The sequence below is a fragment of the Scardinius erythrophthalmus genome, assembly GCF_964197995.2.
Source record: "Scardinius erythrophthalmus genome assembly, chromosome: 9".
Classification (NCBI taxonomy): domain Eukaryota; kingdom Metazoa; phylum Chordata; class Actinopteri; order Cypriniformes; family Leuciscidae; genus Scardinius; species Scardinius erythrophthalmus.
The window spans coordinates 29,076,120-29,097,346 of NC_138229.1; the positions used below are offsets into that span (position 1 = coordinate 29,076,120).

The window sequence follows — 21,227 nt, forward strand, 5'->3', positions numbered from 1 at the left end:
ACTCAACTGTGAACTGTGAGTGATTGGTTGAATGATTTCTTGGCGTCATGTTTTGATGTTAATTTATGTTTCTATGTATTTTAGAGTATTTTCTATGTATTTACTATTTATGGACAGCACTTTGGTCCATTCTAATGGTTTGGAAAGTGCTTTATAAATAAAAGTTGAGTTGAACCAATAGGCTAACAAAAAACAATACGAGGAACATTTAAAATGTAACAATAATGTAAAACTTTTTTCTTTCTGTTATCTCTAAACACTTTAAATGAACTGTAACTTTGTCCATATTTTAAAGCTTTGATGCCAATGTCAGGCCATTTAAATTATTAATAAATTATTTTGATACTTTTTTGTCACGTCATGACTTCATCGTGCTTTGTATGGGCGCCATCATGTGGTCTTAATGGAGAACTGCAGCTGCGGTTTAGATCGTCTTGAAACATTACAAAACCATTCCTACTTCAGATATAGTAAACTGGTTATAAAGATTCGTAAAAAAAAAAAAAAATTTCTCATTACAGATTCTTACTACCACACCAACGTCGTCAGATTCCCCTATCCCCAATTTAGGACGCGTGAACCTTTCCCTTTTAAATAACGCGACGCTTCCTCAATGTCAGTGGCGCTGTTAGCAGAAGTTCAGCATTTTTAGCACATTTTACTATACCATTATATATTTATTTAGACCATTAAACTAAGTATTAGTTAGCTGTAAAACAGTTTGTGGGCGGTGTAACGGGCGTGTGTCTGACCTCTCTGTGTGTGTGTGTGTGTGTGTGTTAGCTTGTTGTTACCCTAGTAACTAATCAATAGGCTACTGCAGCGTTAAACAGATGCACAGCAAACAAACCAGACAACTCGTTTAAATCGTATTTTCTAGAAACTGTTAGCTAATAATTTTGTCAAGATGGCTACTGTAGTGGCACAGTCTCATTATATATTCGGATTGCGGACAGGAGTGAGGAATAATTTGTTGTATTTTGATGAGCAAACCATCATATTTCCGTGCGGAAACAACTGTGTGCGCTACAACATCAACCAAAAATGCCAGAAGTTTATTCCAGGTACTTTATTATAGTAAACATAAATTTTTAGACACTTCATACGTATTTTAATAGGCTATATATTATATGTAATATATAGTAGGTCTATGTCTTGTAGCCTATATTATAGGCTCATTATCATAAGTATTAAATTATATCATTCTCACTAGTCTTAATATAAATATTACTGGTTATTAACTGTATTTCTTGTGAATATCTGACTCACACACACATATGGGTCATATTTCTCCCAATATCAAATTAAAGAAATAAGAAGTTATATTTTACTATAATTTGAAATAAATAAAATAAAATCTTAAAATATGTTAAATATTATTGTAATGAATGTAGCCTATACATTATACTTTAATTTATAATGATTTTAATAAAAAATAAAAAATAAAATTGTGTTACAGGACAGTTTTTTGTTTTTTGTTTAACTCACAAATTGAAACCGGTTGTTCCCTCAAGTTGTTCCAAACCCGTATGAATTTCTTTCTTCTGTTGAACACAAAATAATATATTTTAAAGAATACTAACCAAACAGTTGATGGACCCCATTGACTTCCATAGTATGGAGAGAGAAGAAATATTAGAGTACAATCAACTGTTTGGTTTCCAGCTTTCTTCAAAATTTCTTCTTTTGTGTTCAGCAGAAGAAAGAAACTCATACAGGTGTGGAACAACATGAGGTTGAGTAAACGATGACAGAATTTTCATTTTCGGGTGAACTATCACTTTAATGCTTCTAAAATTGTATGCAAAATATATTTTCTTGTTTCTTTATTTAGATTTTATGGTTAAATTTGACCTGGACATGTTTTGTGAGAACGATCCATCAGACCCCTGTCTTGTATGTTGGTGACCAACATCTGTTTCCTGTGGTCTTGTCTATGTCGGCACAGGTACCGAGAGAAGTCGGGGCATGAAGGCTTTGGCCATCAGCACAAACAGGCGTTATCTGGCTGTGTCTGAATGTGGAGAGAAAGCCACCATCACTGTGTTTGATCTACAGCACGAGCAGAATAGGAAGAGCAAGGTGTTGACTGGAGGAGATATCCCAGTGGATGAGTTTGTCTGCATGGCCTTTTCTCCTGACTCGAAGTATCTGATCGGTCAGGCAGGAGGGCCGGACTGGACTCTCTTCCTCTGGATGTGGGAAAAGAAGAAGCTGATGGCCACTGTGAAGACGAGCACCAGTGGCCCCATAAACCAGGTAAACACAACTGACTGCAAACGATCATATATCACCCCGAAATCAAACTCAAGACATTATATTTTCCATAAAGAAGATGAAGTCTATTTTTAGGACCATTCATATTTTTGGCACTGTGCCATTATTTTAATGGTTGAACATAACCCTAAGCAACCAAAAGTCTCATTACCGTAATGCTGGGCATTTTACTTCAAAGGGTGTTTGCTTGTAATCATTAATCATTTTGTCATTTGTGATAATGTAATACAAATATATTAAAAATCACCATAAATTAGTAGTTACCATTACTTATCATTGCTATTTAAAATATTTAATATTTTGCATTACATGAGAATTATGGCTAATTTTCATGATGATAATGACACAATAAAAAGAGATAACGTGGTCCTAAAAATATTAGTCATGTTCTTTAAGCAAAATATGATTTCTTATTTCTTTCGATTGTTGGGGAGAAATATATGACCCACATGTGTTCTTGATGGGTTTGAGTCACCTAGACATTGGTCATCAAGATATTATTAATTATATTAAAAATGTATTATGATTTCTAAATCTTATCACATGGTATGAGAATCAGGAATATCGGCATTAACTAAAATATATTAAAAACATTTTTTGAAGCTGAAATAACATAGATATTATAAATCATATAAATATAAGATGAAAAAGTTTAACTAAACGAAATTAGAAATGCTAAATTGAAGCACTAAAATGACTAACAGGAAATAAATAAACCCTAAAACTAAAATTGAAATGCGTTAAAAATAGTAATTTTTAAAGCACATAACTGTCACAGGGCTGGTTATATAAACACACGAATACAATAAGCTAATATTTAATAAATCCAACAGTATATTGAACAGGAACAGAGCAACATACAACACTATGTCACATTAGACGACACCAAACTGAAACAGAACTGAACATATACACAGCTGAAAATAATTAGTGTCTATATATGAATTATATAAAGATTAATGCTTACTATAATAAAATATATCTGGAGTCCGTGGAATAAACTTCTGGCATTTCCACATGAAATATGATGGTTCGTACATCAAAAAAATACAAAGTATTATGTTTAAGCACACCACCCTTTTGCCATATGCAAAAAAATACCTCCTATTTTTCATATCCTCATTACCGTAACGCAGAATTTATTTAATTAAGTAAACTGTTATTTTGACGACAGGTCAGAATTACTGCAATGATCGAGCTTTCCTAACACAATCTATCCGTTCCCATTCACAGGTGAGCTTCAACCCTCAGGACAACACACAGATCTGTGTGAGCGGCAACAAGGTGTTCAAGATCTTCCGCTACGCTGGAGAAACCCTGAAACAGTCCAGCGCATTTAAAACAGACGCCCACAACTTCCTGTGCCACACATGGATATCCACAGAGAAGGTGGTGGCCGGAACAGAGGCGGGTCAGCTGATGATGTTTGAATCAAGTCGCCTACGTTGGGAGATAAATGTGGCGTCTGTGCAGAAGGTGAAGAGGTGAGTGGAATGAGCTGTGAGGTCATGTGCTGATGACATCAGCAGTGACACGTACTAAAACACTCTTTTCGCACTCTGCTTACAATTACCTGCAACAAGTACAGGAGAAATCCTGTCATTTATCTCATGTTTTCTTAAAGGTGGTATCAGTGATTTCAGGCCCAAAAATATTTTTATCACATTCATCTAATCTTTCCTAACGATCCGCTAGCTGCCCGCCCCCATAAGCATGCCGTCAAAAAACACGTCTCTGTAGGCAGCCTAGGCTCTGAGATCTGCACACAAAAACAAATGGTTTAGCCAAACACTCAAAACCAAAACAAATAGTGTTCCAACCAATCACCGACAGGGGGAGGGTGTTGTGAGGTTTTGAGCCAGCTTCTTCTTCAGCTCTGACTTCGCGTGCAGCCGTGCACGAGCACAAAACCTCACAACACCCTCCCCCTGTCGTGATTGGTTGGAACACTATTTGTTTTGGTTTTGAGTGTTTGGCTAAACCATTTGTTTTTGTGTGCAGATCTCAGAGCCTAGGCTGCCTACAGAGACGCGTTTTTTTGACGGCATGCTTATGGGGCGGGCAGCTAGCGGATCGTTAGGAAACATTAGATGAATGTGCTAAAATATTTTTGGGCCTGAAATCACTGATACCACCTTTAATATAAACCTTATAACACATTCCGGGTGATTTTTAACCTGAAATCGTACATTAAAATAAAATAGCCTACATATCATACAAAATACACATCATTTAATACATTTTTTCAGATCTTTTAAAACTATGTTTACCATTTAAAAATAAAAAGTTTGAAAAAGGAAAAATTGACATTTCTATTGTTTCTGTTTATCGATGAACAATTGCAGCATGAAAAATGTATCATTTATTTATCAAAAAAAGTCAAAGTTTATGCAAATAAAATGAATATATTTTGTTAGAAAACATTTCAGAGTAATAATACTAGAGGTAATTCTCATATTAAAAGTTTTTTAATAACATTTTTTTTTTCATAATTATTGATACAATATTTTTTTCTTGTGCCATACTGGTTTTAACTATAGTTCATGTATAATTTGAAGCTTTTTTTTATAATTTATTGTTTATTGGTTAATACCATTTGGTTGATGGTGAAAATGACGGTTATGAAAATAGTGTTTTTAACATTCCTTTAACAAAATGGCTTCTTTGTCTTGCTAAGGATAATTTCATAGCCAGCATTTTATGTATCAATACATTCAATTCAATATTTTCACACTTTTTGCATCTCTTGACAAATTTACACCTTAATGATATGTAAGAAAAACATTCCGTTCAGTGGTATTTTTCTTTATTTTCTTCACACATAAGTATTTAATCTTTAGGTTTTTGTTGACACCTGCACACAAGTACAAATAACCTTAGAAAAAAAAGTACACTAACCTTAAAATTAAAATATTATGGGAAAAGTTGTAGTGGAAAAGATTTTATAACATTTAGCCTATATACAGTAAATCATTTCAAAACAGTAAATGTTCATATTGTTATTGTTTTTATTGTGTTTAAACATGCTATAAATCATATTTTATGAAATATAATTTTAAGATTGAAAGCAATAAAATCTATACATAAAAGGCATTAGAAATGTGTGAAATATTTGAAACGTTTCTAAGACGTTTTTAATGTGACGTTCAAATTTCCAAAGAAAGCAGTCAAAATCTGTTATATAAAAATCACACCTACATAAAAGTGTCACAAAATGCTAAACTAATTACAACAGCATGTAGGCTACATAGATTTATTGAGTATTAACATGTCATGTGACAGTCTTATACCAGTTTAGAGGAACACAGCCCTGATTGTTTTGATTATTATCAGTGTTTTAACTTTCTGGTACATTTAATTATGATCTATAACCACCAGGTTTCCTTATGACATTGTTTTGGCAAAATAATGGCTATAGTAGGCCTATTTGCAATATTTTTAAACTCTAGCATATATTATGCTATGAATGGGGATTACTTTTTGCATGTTGTCTATTCTTGACTTTATCTTACAGTGAGTCAGAAAAGCAGGACTCCAATGAGCCCTCCTCCGCCCTGCCGCGGGTGACAGCCATTGTAGGTTATTCTAGTGGATTCGTTTGCGCTGCTGGTCCTGGAACGGTGTGTTTGTTTGAGAAAATCGAGGACGAGGACCAGTACAAGAAGACCAAAGACATAAAGGTGCCTTGACATTTTCCCCATTCATATGATCACGATAGTGTTTCGGGTTGGTTGATCCTGCAACTTTTTTCTCGTCTGGTCACCTCAGATTCCTCCAGAGGCGTTCAGTAATGATTCCAGTTCTGCAGAGCATCAGGAGATCAGCACTCTGTGCATCAGTCCATCAGAAGAGACCCTGACCGCCAGTACAGACCGCGGGCAGCTCTACAGCATCCAGCTCTCCTTAGTGGAGTTAGAAAAGGTGCCGTTTGTTTGTCTCAATGTTATTTACTATCAGGGCATGAATTTCGGTGTAGGATTGTAGGTATTGCGCATAATCAGTTAAATATTACTATTTATGTTATTCCAATTTTAGTTCTAGTTAGGCTTTAAATTAAACTTATTTTTATCTTATCTTTAATAATAAATAAATAATTTAATATTTACATTTTATTTTATTCCAGGTATATTTTAAAGGGGTGGTTGATTATGATTTCACTTTTCTAACTTTAGTTAGTGTGTAATGTTGCTGCTTGAGCAGAAACAACATCTGCAAAGTTACAACGCTCAAAGTTCAATGCAAAGGGAGATATTTTATTTTAAAGAAATTGCTTTTTAAGGACTCAACAAACGGCTGGTTGGGACTATACGACATTCCTCCCGGGTTAGTGACATCACCAACCCTAAAATTTACATAAACCCCATCCCCGGAACACGATTTATAGATTATCAAGACAAAATATGCTAATCAATGACTAGAACTACACATAAGCTACATAAATTCATCAACTAACCATTCAGAAATGTTGTTCTTGAGTCTCTCCATCTTTCTGACTTGAACATAAAAGGCTAAAAGTTTTTGAAATTTTCAGTGCATGTCTGTGTGAGTGCAAGCTGTTGTAGCTCCGCCTACTGTGCGGGGAGCAGCAGCTCATTTGTATTTAAAGGGACATACACAAAATGGTGCGTTTTTGCTCACCCTCAAAAAGTGACACTTTTAACATGCTATATAAAAATATCTGTGGGGAATTTTGAGCTAAAACTTCACATACACACTCTGGGGACATCAAAGACTTATTTTACATCTTATGAAAAGGGCATTATACCACCCCTTTAATGAACAAACTTGTTTTTAATAGTTTTAGTTCACAATGATTACCTTGGTCTGCCTCTTTACTGTAGTTTTGTGTTCAACAAAACTTCAATACTAAATTGAGCAAACAATCAGTTTCTGCTCTTTTTATAACTGTGAGAACTATTGTGAGAAGCAAAGCCAAAATCTCACATCATCCTGTAATAGCAGCCGACCTAAGAGATGATCTACACATAGTTCTGTGTTTATCCATTATACCAGTCATGACTAATTCAGCTCTTTTTCCCATTGTTTTATCAGGGTGATCGTGCTTATTTTGAGTACTTGTCTCAATCGTTCCATTCCAGCACTGTCACCGGTTTGTCCACCTGCATCCGCAAACCGCTCATTGCCACCTGTTCCCTGGACCGCTCAGTGCGCATCTGGAACTTTGAGACCAAGTATGTTTAGCTTTGTTAAAGAGACAAGGTGTTGTGTCCTTCTGCTTTATTATCTCTCACAGTGAGCTTTAAAGCATTATTCGTCTCATAGTTTTGTTTAAAGAGACATTGTTTTCATTTTGGCTCTTTATGCTCTTGGAAGAGTCTGTAAAAGCAATATTTACAAACTATCATATTTTTATCATATTTATCATAATAAAAAATATGATGATTGATAATGGTTACTTTGTGAAAATATTCACATCTATACATTTTTAGATTGTGTTTTGGTTAATCTTACAAATCTTATAAACAGTCATTTTATATTCTAATAATATTTTACAATTTGACTGTATTTTTGATCAAATAAATGAAGCCTTGTGTGCATAATAAGCTTCTTTCACAAACATTGAAAAGTCTTACTAGCCTCTTACTGAAATACTTTTGAATGTTAGTGTATTTAATATTATTTAACTTAATACTTATATTAAAATATCATTGTTATTTAACATATTTAAATAATATTTTAAGTTGACTTTGACAACCTTAAAAAGTTTTTAAAAAGCTATAAAAAGTCAGCCTTACAGTCGTGTTTCCCAGTAAGTCCCATAAGTGTGTCCCAGTCTTAGCAGTTTATGCAACTAGCCCCAGGTCTAAGCCGTCAGGTCTTTATTAGCAGGGATACTGTTGGATATATCCAATAGAGTTATTGTTTGTTGTCCAGTGATTTAGAGATGTATAAGGAGTTCCAGGAGGAATCCTACAGCGTAGCTCTTCACCCCACTGGACTCTACATCCTGGTGGGATTCTCAGACAAACTCCGTTTCATGACTCTGCTCATCGATGACATCAGGACTTTGAAGGAGTTCACTGTACGCAGTTGCCGTGAGGTGCGTCTCTGCATATCCGTTCAAATTTGCTATTATTTATTCATTAATGTATAGAAAGATATGCATTGTTCTCATTCATCACATTCCTATACACCTTGTTGATTGACTGTGGTGGCTAATTTTCCATACATTTGTTCCCAGTGTGTGTTCAGCAATGGGGGACACTTGTTTGCTGCTGTCAATGGAAATGTGATCAACATCTACTCCACTACCACGTTTGAGGACGTCCTGAATCTGAAGGGTCACAATGAAAAAGTATGTTTTCTGAAAGAAATAGTTCACCTAGATTTGAAAATATATCCCTGGGAAATCACCCTGGTGAAAAAAACCTTTACCAAAATTTATTTAAAATGCATTTATTTCATACTAAGTAGACTGAATCCATTAACATATTTACTGACTAAGCACTATTTCTGGATAACTAAAGGATAACTTCCGATTAAAATGAGTTGTTCCAATTTAGCAGACTTAAAGTATATCAGTGTAGTACTGTATACTAAAAAAAGTATACCAGTATACTTATAAATGTTTTTCATAAATACATTTTGGTATATTTATTTTTTACTAGAGCAGTTACTATTCTTCATGTTGTTTCAATCATATGTGTATTTCTTTCTTATATGGAATATGATATTTTGAAGGAGGAAATCCACAGATGTAGTGTTGCCTTATTAAAACTTGGCTCTTTAAACAGTGTAACAGTCCATATTGTTGTGCCTTAGGTGCGAGCCGTAGCGTTCAGTGCAGATGACAGTCGTCTTGTGTCATGTGGCATGGACGGGGCGGTGTACGAGTGGAATACTCTCAGCGGGACCCGAGAGTCCGACAGCGTGCTCAAGACCTGCAGCTACACAGGGGTCACCATCTCCCCTGATGCAAAGACATTCTTTGCTGTCGGGACAGACTGCACTTTGAAGGAAATCCAAGACTGTCAGGTGGGCACATGAATGCAGTCTCAAAAGACTCATTTGACATCTCAAAACAACTTTTTTCACGGTATTACAGAACTTGATTCAGTAAAATGTAGTCCTTTAAATCCAGGGTTTTCAGTATAAATCAGAATTTATTTATTATGTGAAGAGAACGAGATATGAGTTGTCTGAAGGAAGATGTGCAGGCATACTTGATGCAAGGCATCTTGTTCCCTTCTCAGGGAACCGGGGTTACATATGATATGTGACCCTAAGATGTTCACTTTTGAGGGAACTCATGCTGCATCAGTTGTTGACACTATGGGTATGTTAATACTCACTACGCCATGCTGACCAATGCCTTCCTGTAAGCTGTGTGGTCACCAAGCACAATCTTGTCAGGCCAAGCACTGAAGAACTTAATTGGCCTTGATCAAGAGTTAAACATAAGCATTAGTACCCAATAGGACGCATTCCTGTGACTCTGTAGCCTTGCTACCAAGAAAGCTCAGTGTTATAGGCGCTAGGAAAAAGCTTCCATGCTCAATTGTTTCTGAAATGGGAACTTTTGCAATAGACCAGTCCGAGGCATCCTAATAATGCGGCACTCAAGTTAAAAGGTGTCCAACTTTTCTATGTGAACCAGCCCTAACCCTGCTTAACCCCAATCTGATAAATTGGGAAGAGTGACAGATGAGAGACTGGGCGTTTCTTGCAACTAAACCCCTTTAACTCTCATTTGCCCAGCTCACATTGCAGAAGAGTATACCATATTCGAACCTACAGAGGCTTATACTTCTGCTTTAAAGCACCGCCTGATGAATGGGGAGGATGCGACATACAGTAGTCCAAGGTCGAAGGTCAATACCCATAAGATAGATGAGAGAATGCTGACCGCTTACTGCAGTTTAATCCACACCAGCCTTCATCTATCAAGCTCTACACTCATGAACATTTTGACAAATTAGCATGACCCTGCTTTAATCCCCAATGGGATAAATTGGGGACGGTGACAGATGAGAAAGTGGCCCACTTCTTTTGACTTTGACCACCTGAGGTCTCGTCTGCCAAGCTCTACAATGATATTGAGTACACTGTGACCAACCCTTGAGAGGGGAGCATGTAAACCTGAAAATTTGAGGAGAGTAACAAGGGAGAGAGTAGGCCACTTTTTGCAACTTAAATATGTCAGTTCCACATGTCTAGCGCAGTACTTGTAGAGATATCTGCCAGGGAACATATCCCTGCTTTAACCCTCAATCGACGAATTGGGGAGTGTGACAGATTCTTAACTGTCAAGCTCAACACCAATACAGATATTTACAAAGGAGCATAGCCCTGTTTTTAGCTCCAATTCGTCCAATTAATTGGGGAGGACGGACGAATTGCTTAACAATAGCCTTATGTGAGGAAAAAGCTCAAATTAACCAGAAATTGCATATTTAAGGGTGCACTATGCATGATTTTCAGTTACTGTTTGTAAACTCAGCATTCAAATTTGGCCCCTCCTCACAGACGGAACACCGCCAGAAGCCACGCCCCCTGTCCCTGACATGATATATCAGTTGCACCACCACACACTTCTAGTAGACCATAAGTAATGATTGAGAGGCATTATTTTTCTATACTTCATTATTTTTGAAAATCCTGCATAGTGCCCCATTTAAATATAGCACCTATGGTGCACCAGGGTTTTGGTGCACCATATGCAGGGTTATGGTGCACATTGCACCAGGTTTGACATCAATGGAGTCAAATGGTTGTTGCATTCTTGTGAACAACTGTGGCGCAGCATATTTGAATCTTTTGGATTAAACGAAAACCAGCAATGATCCCTCAAAATAAAACTGTGTGTTAATATTTTTGCTGCAGATCCTTAGGGAAGTGCCTTCAGGCAATGTGGTTTGCACCACTGTTGCTATGTCTCGTTCAGGACGAGCGCTCTTCGTTGGAACCTCCACTGGGACGGTGAGGGCCATCAAATACCCTCTACCCATCAAGAATGAATCCTGGCTAGAGTACCAGGCCCATGCTGGACCTGTCACTAAGGTTTGCACTGCTAAAAGTCATTGGAATTAAATTTCCTTTGAGCTCCTAGTCAGAAGTCAAGCATTTTTTTCATTAATGCTTTTATCTTTTGTCTATAGATGATTATCACTTTTGATGACCAGTTCCTCCTGACAGTCTCAGAAGACGGTTGTCTTTTCATCTGGAAAATCATTGACAAAGAGGGACAAGGGTTGAAAAAAGAGAAGGAATTAATATACGCAGAAGAGATCCTCGTCACCAAATCAGACCTTGAAGAAAAGGTAACCTGAGGAAATATTTTCCCTTATGTTGATCATATAATTTGTATGTTGGTCATTATGTTCCCTTGTGTTGGTCATTTGTATTTTTTGCTAAAAAAAATCTGCAAAATCTGTAATACTTTGTTGATGTAAAGTAGCATTGATTATGCTTAAATAAAAAAATAACATTAAGCATTTTAGGTCTTCAAATCAGCAATTGCGTTCTTGAACCATCTCAATGCTGCATAAAACGGGGCGTTTAAGAGAAAGTTTAGGAAATATTTTGTAATGTCATTGATATGGTGAAGCTAAATGGCAAAATGTTGGACCATCTTGCAGAATAAAATGATTTGGGATCTGAACACAACAGTGGATGCGCTCCAGGAGGATAACAAATACCAGCTCAGCCTCAAGGAAATGACCTACAAGGAGAAGATCAATGAACTCAATAAAAAATGTCTCCAACAGATCAGTTCACTAAATGCTGAGAAAGAGGTCAGTTTCAAGAGACTCAAAATTCTATTTCTATTTCATAACACAAATGGCTTATTAAAGGAATAGCTCATCTAAAAATGTTGTCTCACCTTCATGTTTTTCCAAACCTGAATAAGTTTGTTTCTTCTGTTGAACACAAACGAAAGTTATTTAAAAAAATGTTGGAAACCAAACAGTTGACGGCACTGATTGACTTCCATATTAGAAAAAAAAATACTATGGAAGTCAATGGTTGCCGTCAAATGTCCGGTTACCAACATTCTTTCAAATATCTTCTTTTGTGTTCATCAGAACAAAGAAACTCATACAGGTTTGGAACAATATGAGGGAGAGTAAATGATGACAAGGGTGAACTATCCTTTTAAACTTCTAAAGTTAATTTTCTATTACAGGTCCTGAAGACAGAAAAAGAGAAACAGCAAGCAGCCCATGTTAAAGCTCTGTCAGAAATCTTAGAGAAACATGATAAAGAGCTGCAGGACATGGGTAAACAAAACATATTTCATTCATTTTTACAATCTTAATGCTAAACGTTTACACTACCAGATACAGCAGTGGATCTCAACATTGTTCAAGACGTATTCGAAGGTCCCCCATGTAGGTTCAGACAGTGTGAGAATACTGAATTGAGATCTCTATCACATCTTGCGTTTGAACAGACATATTCAAACAAAATTGTTAAAACGCCGGTCTTGGCAAGTATCCTTGTAAACATAGTCAGTTATGCCTTAAATTAATGAAAACAGTTAACAATAAAATTAATGTGTAACAGTATATCGGATCCATGCATTAGCTTTTAAAGTGAAGGCAACCTTTTATTCCTGCTGCTGTCTGTTTTTAATGCAAATCAGTGTAAAAAAAAAAAAAATTATGTATTCACAAATAGCAATTTTCTGCTTGACCTAATTCATATACAGTCAATAGGTTTCCCAAAACCATGGCGACAAATTAAAATAAGAAGTATGTCTTCATTTTTTGTTGTTTTAGCTTATGCTGCCTTCGCTTGATAGCGGAATTATTGTAAATACGAGTTTCCTAGTTAAAAATTGGACATGAATGGCCTCTCAAGTCTTATTTACCACTGGGAAGCTCAGGGATAATTTTGTTACTCAAGTTCCAGAGATGGACAGGCCATAAACTTTAAACATGGCGGAGAGGAGAGCGATTTGCTGCCCTTACTGATATTCTTTAGTAGTTTTTATAAAAAATTTGTATACATTTTAAGAGTGGTTTGTCTTGTTTTAAATCATTTTAAGGCATCTTGAGGCTGATATAAGATACTTTTCTTTTGTTAATCATTTTTTCCATTTGTAATTTTTTCATAGTTCACATGGAATGCAGCTCAAAGCGCTTCACAAGCATAAAAACAAATATTGGGAATACAAATGCACACAATGTCAATATAAAGATATTCAAATATAACCTATAAAAGGTTCACAATGTAAAATAAAGGAATTGGCCATATAATTTCACCTCAATATCAATTTATATAATGAATATGGATAAAATATTGGAAAAAAAAACTACAAGAGAATCAGAAGGTAAAATATTGCTGTACTGATAAGCAACTATGTATGGAAGCTTGTTTCTGCCAATGAATAATAAATAAATAATCATAATTGCGACTTTTTATCTCACAATTCTGACTTTTTTTCTCAAAGTTGCGATATATAAAGTCAGAATTGCGTGTTATAAAGTCGCAATTCTGAGAAATAAAGTCGTAATTTTTTCATAGTTTTAATGACTTCACTGATCTTCAAAAATGTGAAAAATAGTAATAATATAGAATCCAGGAGCTTTCCGAACTGATAGTGAATGAATAATCAAGGCATATTCTTTGCTCTTCCTTACAGAACATGTTTTCTTAAGAGTATTGTTTGTTTTTTTTACCTCATGAATTAGGCTTCTACCCTTCTATTAATTAATTTCTAGGTTTCGTAAAGTCTTTTTTTGGTAGTTTTATATTGGTATATGTAGGTCTAAAACTTTTTGGAAGATTCCTATGTATAATGTTTTATCGACAAGCTCATGACAACTTAAATCAAGACTGAATTAAAATAATGATGCTATTATTGTGCTTGTAATGTTTAATGTAATGTTAACCAGTTTACTGTCTTCAGAAGCAGCCAGTTCTCTTCTCAGTGTTATCCAGGCTAACTGAAGCTGCTTTTCACAGAGTCAACCAATAACCAGAAGCTCATGCTGGAATATGAGAAATACAATGAGCTACAACTGAAGCTTCACAACGTTCAGCAGGAATGTGAGCAGCAGCTGCACAGCATGGAGGAGAGCAAGACCCGAGCCCTGGAGGAGATGATGCAGTCTTATGAGGCCAGGCTGGAGGAGAAGATAATGCTGTTGAACCAGGTAAAGGCAACTACGAACACTTAAGCCACATTCTCTGCTGAAAAATCCAGCATGAGCAATCCATGTTGGTCCAGGCTGGTTTATTATAGTGCTGGTCTTACTGGTGGATCAACACACTCATTCTGTTCTCAAGCAAAAATGTTTCCCATGCTGGTGACCAGCAAACCATGTGAAGCACAAACGGAGATACAGTACTGGCCAAAAGTGATGTCCAGCCTAGGAAAATTGACATCTTCACCCTTTATTCAAAAATTATTGAAAAATGTGTTGTTTTATTTGTGATAACGCAATGAAACATGCCAAATTGTGTGGACGTAATTTTTGGCCAGGCTGTAGTTTGCCTTTTTGCCAAATAATTTAGTCAGATAAATATCTTAACCAATTTTAGTGTTTTGTTCTTCACTCATATTTAAAATATTTAAAATATATATATATATATATATATATATATATATATATATATATATATATATATATATATAAAATATTTTCCCCATATTTTGATGGTTTAATCAAAAAAAAAAAAAAACGAAATAAATAAAAAAATCCTTTCTGGACATCACTTTTGACTACTACTGTATGTTTAATAATTTAATTATTCAGTCTTTGGCTGTCAACCTCCAAAAAAAAAGAAAAAAATGACCACCATATGATCCATATTAGTGTGACTGTCGTTATATAAGTCTTGTGAAGTCCTACGATTGTGTGAGGAGCATGTTGAAATTTGCTAACAGAATAATATCTTGCCCTTTTCTTTCCACCTTGCAGTTTCAGGATGAATCCCAGCAGAAGGTTCAGGAATTTCAGGAATACATAAAGAAACAGGAGGTGGACTCAGATATTGAAATATATGATATCCGCATGAAATATGAACGAAACTTTAAGCAAGAAAAAAAGGCCAACGCTACGCTCAAAGTGGAATTAGATACCACAACAAAGTCGGTGAGTGACTATAATTCGGTTTTGAGTTCAATCCTGCAAAGTACAGTGTATAAAAGACGACATACTGTATATGCAGTGAGCTGAATCTTATGTAGGTTGGGTTGTGTGTCGTATAGTTTAATGGCCTGCAGACGGAAATTGATAACAGGAACTTGGAGATCGAGAAGCTGAAGCAGGAAGTGCAGAAGCTACAGTCGGTGATCAAATCACTGGAGAATGACATCACTGAGCTGAAGGCCACAATTCAGAGGAAAGATGAAATTATACAGGAGAGGGTGAGCACACATGAACCCTGTTCATAATGACATGAGGAAAAGCAAGTCAAGTCAGCTTTATTTACATATAGCTCTTTTCATATTGTAATAAGCAATTTGTCTTTCTATGCTGAAGTTGATGATTCTGAATGACAAGACACAATCACAAATCATACGTCTACAGTCAGTCGCTCCTCGTCCATATTTGATGATCAGTATACAAGAGGAGCAGCACTTTGTTTTGTTCCAGTGAGATTTCAGTGTGGGCACCGCTATCAGACGCAATCCTGTGGAAATCAAGTGACTAACGGTCGAGTCTGATTAGAACTAAAATTCATCCTTGTTTTTACCCTTTTATCCTTTTTATCCCTGTTCCTTAAACAACATTAGCCTTTCTAAGCAGTTGTAGACGGATTACAAATTGCTAATTTCGCACCCTCCAAAGTCATAGAAACCACTCCAAGTAATTAATCTATCATCTTTATTATTAATACAGACATATTAATTTGTATAGCACTTTTCATACATTCACACAATGTCAATATAAAGATATTCAAAAACAACTATAAAAGGTTTCACAATGTAAAATAAAGGAATTGGCCAAATAATTTTACCTCAATATCAATTTATATAATGAATATAGATAAAATATTGAAAAAAAAAAAAACTACAAGAGAATCAGAAGGTAAAATATTGCTATACTGATAAGCAACTATGTATGGAAGCTTGTTTCTGCCAATGAATAATAAATAAATAATCATAATTGCGACTTTTTATCTCACAATTCTGACTTTTTTTCTCCTCATAATTGCGATATATCAAGTCAGAATTGTGACTTTTTTTCTCACAATTGCGAGATATAAAGTCAGAATTGCGTGTTATAAAGTCGCAATTCTGAGAAATAAAGTCGCAATTGCGAGCTATAAAATTACAATTCTGAGAAATAAATTCGCAATTGAGAGATATAAAGTTACAAATCTGAGAAATAAAGTCGCAATTGGGAGATATAAAGTCAGAATTGCACGATATAAAGTCGCAATTGCGTGTTATAAAGTCAGAATTGTGAGATATAAACTATTCTGAGGTAAAAAAAAAAAAAAACGTCTTTACGCAATTCTGACTTTATATCTCGCAATTATGACTTTATAATACGCAATTGCGACTTTATTTCACGCAATTCTGACTTTATATCTCCCAATTCTGAGAAATAAAGTCAGAATTGCGAGATGTAAACTCCCAATTGTGAGATAAAAAGTCGCAATTATCTTTTAAAATGTTTTATTTTGTGGCGGAAACAAGCTTCCATAACTATGTCTTAACCTGATATGTCTTAACCCGCCTTTTAAAAATATGAATGTGGCTAAAAGAAGTACCACCAGATTGTTTAAGATTAGCGCTAGAGGATCGTAAACTACGAATTGGAACATATCTCGACAGACAGTCTGAAATGTATAAAGATGCCAGAAATGCAGTGTTTTATAAACCAATAAAAGAACCTTAAAGTCAGTCCTTTGATGAACTGGTTACCAATGTATTTCCATTAAAACCGGTGTAATATGCTCTCTCCTTATATATACTTCCCTATAGAACCCTTAGGCAAGCCAGTGTACATAGCATAACAATATGCTATGCTATTATTTACAATAATCAAGATGAGAGAAGATAGAAGCGTGAATGAGTGAAAGATGTGCATTTGAAGTAAACATGGTTGATAAATAAATGTATTATGGTTTAAGAAAATCAATCACAGAGCCAACAATTTAGTATTGTATTCATGCCATCTGAGTCCAATGGACTGTACATGAAAGGAATATCTGCTTTGTCTCAACAGGAAAAGGGCATCTATGATCTGAATAAGCAGAGTCGCACACTTAACCAAGTGCTTGAAGTGATGAAGGAAAAGGCTGAAACTATGTTGGAGGAGATTGTACCAAAAGATAATCAAATTGAAGAGCTGAAGGAGCAGATCCAGGAGGTGTTTTACTGCATATATGTCATGTCTCACACAACTATAAGTGACTTTGCAACTACATTTCAACTAACTCTCTTTAATTTGCAACTGCATGTCAACTAACTATCACTAGAGTATTAGTAGACTGTTAGGGTTTGGGTTAGTTGAAATAGTTGATGTGTACTTGCAAAGTTACTTATAGTTAGCAATATGTCCAAAGAAATAAAAGTGGTATCCAGAATACATTGTCAGATGTAAATAAAACCAATCATTTTATATAAACCAGGTTATTGTTATGAACACAGTGTGATAAAAGATGTTTGTGTGTGTGTTCCAGATGGAGGGAGAGTTGAATGAGTTCCATAAGACGAACACAAAACTGGAACTGAAAATTGATGAACTGAACTTAAAATTGAAAACCAAAGACAAAGAATTACACAAAGAAATGAAAAAGGTTAGTACTGTGTTTGTACTGCGAACTAACTGTTCCTTACATTCAGAACCCCCTGTCCATATTTAATATTTCCTTCAATAAGTCATAAATGATAAAAGAATTTCCAAAGAAAAAAAATTTATACTTTTTACTCCTTACAATTTTATTTTGACTTGAAAGCACTCGTATGTTTTTGCAATGGTGTTTTGAGGTTTGACTTATTTTTATAACATCAAAATTGATTGGTCAGTGGTAACTGTCTACTACATTGTGAATGACAATTAAATCAGTAATTTCACTTTACTTTAAATAAAAATTCGGTCACACTTTAGTTTAGGGTCCAATTCTCACTATTAACTATGACTTTTGCCTCAATAAACTCCTTATTACTGCTTATTAATAGTTAGTAAGATAGTTGTTAAATTCAGGAATTGGGTAGGATTAAGGAATATAGAATATGATCATGCAGAATAAAGCATTAATATGTGCTTTATAAGTACTAATAAACAGCTTTATCCTAGTAATATGCATGCTAATAAACAACTAATTAATAGTGAGAATTGGACCCTAAACTAAAGTGTTACCAAAAATTCATATTGGCCATTATTAAATGTTTTTTATTAGATGTTATGAACCTTGAAAACAATTAGCATTTAAATTAATATTATAAAATGTTAAGTCCTTTGTGAATATTTATTGACGTTTTTTACCAGGGCGTGGATAAAGTATTGTAATTATATTAAAGTAAATAAATATGATTCAAAATGCTTAAACAGGAGACTCTTCTCTAGTTGTTATTTTTTGCTATAGTTCTATTTTTATAATACTCGCGTACAATTTAAAATGTAAAATTTTTGCTTTCACTCAAGTATGTTTTTGACTAGATATTTTTAATCAAAGGTGCGGTAAGCAATGCACCTCCCTTCATTTCTCCGCCCCCAAAATGCACAAACACGCAATATAAGAGTGGATGTCTCTATCATAGCTGAAGCAAAATAATGCTTCACGAAAAATAAAGAGAAGATGACGAACGAACGACAAGGTAGAACATACAGTACACAAGAGTTTATACAAGCCAGAGTTTGTTGTAAGCCGCCAGTAGCACAGCAGCTCCAGACAAACAATGACACTCAAAACTGTCCGAGAGCTAAACAACAGAATATCTTGTTTTCTGTGAAACATAGCAAAACCAATGTTACTCGCGTATAAAGCAGAAACAACGCAACCTCGGCGTTCGTTTTCAGGCCTTCTAACTTTACTAATATTAACATGGGTCCTTGCCTGATTATAACCCTTCTTTTTCCACTCACCTTTTCTCTTTTGTAATGTCTCTCAGCCATCTCTCTTTCTACAGTCTTTCTTCAAATCTCTCTCTTGCTCACTCTCTCTCCTCCCCCATCATGAGTGGACTGCTGATGATTGGCTGCAAGTGTGTTTTAATTGCTGCTCCGTTCACTTTAAACAGCGTTTCTCAGAAATGTACCTTTAAGTGAAATTTTCACTCAGTATCCATACTTTTAGTTTGAGTACTTTTACACCCCTGACAGAAATAATTTTCATGCTATTGCCAATAACCAATAAATGGCTGTTTTGTACATATTCTTTACAGACCAAAAAAAAAAAAAGAAATACTATAAACAAAAATTAGTACTAAAAGTGAATAATAAAAGTGAACTTCTACATTATGATATACAGTACGGAAAAGTTTCTTTTGTTTTTAAAGCTGACCTTTATGGGAACATTAGTTGACAATTAAAATATAAATATTCCAATGTCCTAGTTGTACTATAATTTTTAAACGAGTGCCTGTCCTGCTGTCTTCTCCAGGTGCAGGACTTTGGGGTTCTGGTACAGAGATTTAAAGCTGACATTCACACATGTGTGGAATGCATTCAGGACCCAAAAAGACTGAAGGACAACATTCGAGAGCTCTATAAATGTTACGTTCAGCCGTCAGATATGGTAAGCTCAAGACATTGGGGTTATTATTCATATTTCGGTCTGTTTTGACCTCCAGTGAAGAGAGCTTGTGTGGTGTTTGTCTGTAGGTGGAGAAAGTGTCAGTGCACACAGATATGCAGAGGGAAAACAGCAGACTGAGGGAGCACTATGAGAAGATTGTCACTACTATGAAGAAACAGATTAGCAGAGATGCAAACGTCTTCCAGGCCAACAATACGAAGCTCATGAAGGTGAGAGGAACAAAAAATGACAGCGTGGAAATGAGTATCCTCAGTCTAAATTGAACACTTGCATGTAGAAATCAAGCGTAGCGTTAGTTCTGGCAGGGTCACGTCAGTAATGCTGATCCACGTCTACCTATAGAAATACAATCCCAGACAGCAACATAGTGTCGGCCCAGATCCGGCCCACATCTGGTACATGTGGATTCCTTGTGTACCAGATGTGGGCCGGATTTTCCTCAAGTCACTGTTTCTGTTTGTGTGAAAGTTCTCACATCTGCCATCTGTGTCCAGGACAACGTTGTTCTTATGAAAGAGATCAATGATCTGCGTCAGGAACTGCGCACAGTCCGAACGCAGCTGCACAACTACGAGAAGCAAACCAACTTCAACAAGAACAAGGGCTCTGCTAACACAAGAGGTGACCCATGTTGACTTGAAACTGACGTTTTTGGTGCGTTTTTTACATCTTTACAAATGTTAACCTTTCAGGATTGAAACAAAATGCCACTGGATAATAATGGACCAACTCAGATGTTAATGTTGGAGGTTCTCAGCTGCCCTTTTTCTGTCCTGCTTCAGGTGCAGCTTCAGCAGGGATGGCTGGCTTGATGACGGAGCAGAGCTTTGAAGAAACGGAGAAGATCATCCAGTTTCAGCGACAGGAGATCCATAGACTCAAGCAGGAGATTCTCGGTCAGACACCCACATCCAGAATAAAACTACCGCCGCTTGCCAACTGAATGTACTTCTTGTTCTCCATGCCTGAATAAAGTGTATCAAATATATGTCATATGGGTTTTACTTTATGAAACGACGGAGAACACGAAAAACTAATTTAAATAAGGTTTGTCAATTGTACTCTATGAATTCCGTGAATGAACCTGTATGGATGAGGTTTATGAAGAATAATTTGAACAAATACACGCAGAGCAATTTCTAAATGATCATCCATCAATAGAATAGCTTCACTGGCTACCTATAGCTTCCCTCATCCGACCTTAAGGCTTTGTCCTTCATTGTCCTTACAATTTGTATAAATAAATTCTATTTAAAGGGTTAGTT

The 21,227-nt window shown here is 35.6% G+C and overlaps 1 protein-coding gene across 1 annotated transcript; it reads left to right on the top strand.

Moving 5' to 3' along the window:
* Positions 1-907: 907 nt before the first annotated feature.
* cfap57 (cilia and flagella associated protein 57) lies at positions 908-20,905 on the top strand (the record flags this gene model as incomplete). The annotated part of the gene is made up of 22 exons (XM_081373799.1): positions 908-1,064; positions 1,949-2,259; positions 3,511-3,761; positions 5,792-5,957; positions 6,046-6,198; positions 7,330-7,469; positions 8,173-8,338; positions 8,480-8,593; positions 9,061-9,273; positions 11,122-11,298; positions 11,397-11,558; positions 11,877-12,032; positions 12,425-12,518; positions 14,209-14,399; positions 15,168-15,341; positions 15,458-15,616; positions 17,427-17,570; positions 17,884-18,000; positions 19,807-19,941; positions 20,028-20,171; positions 20,457-20,583; positions 20,745-20,905. 22 exons carry the CDS (start codon positions 908-910, stop codon positions 20,903-20,905), a joined length of 3,612 nt encoding a protein of 1,203 aa, XP_081229925.1.
* Positions 20,906-21,227: the final 322 nt, after the last annotated feature.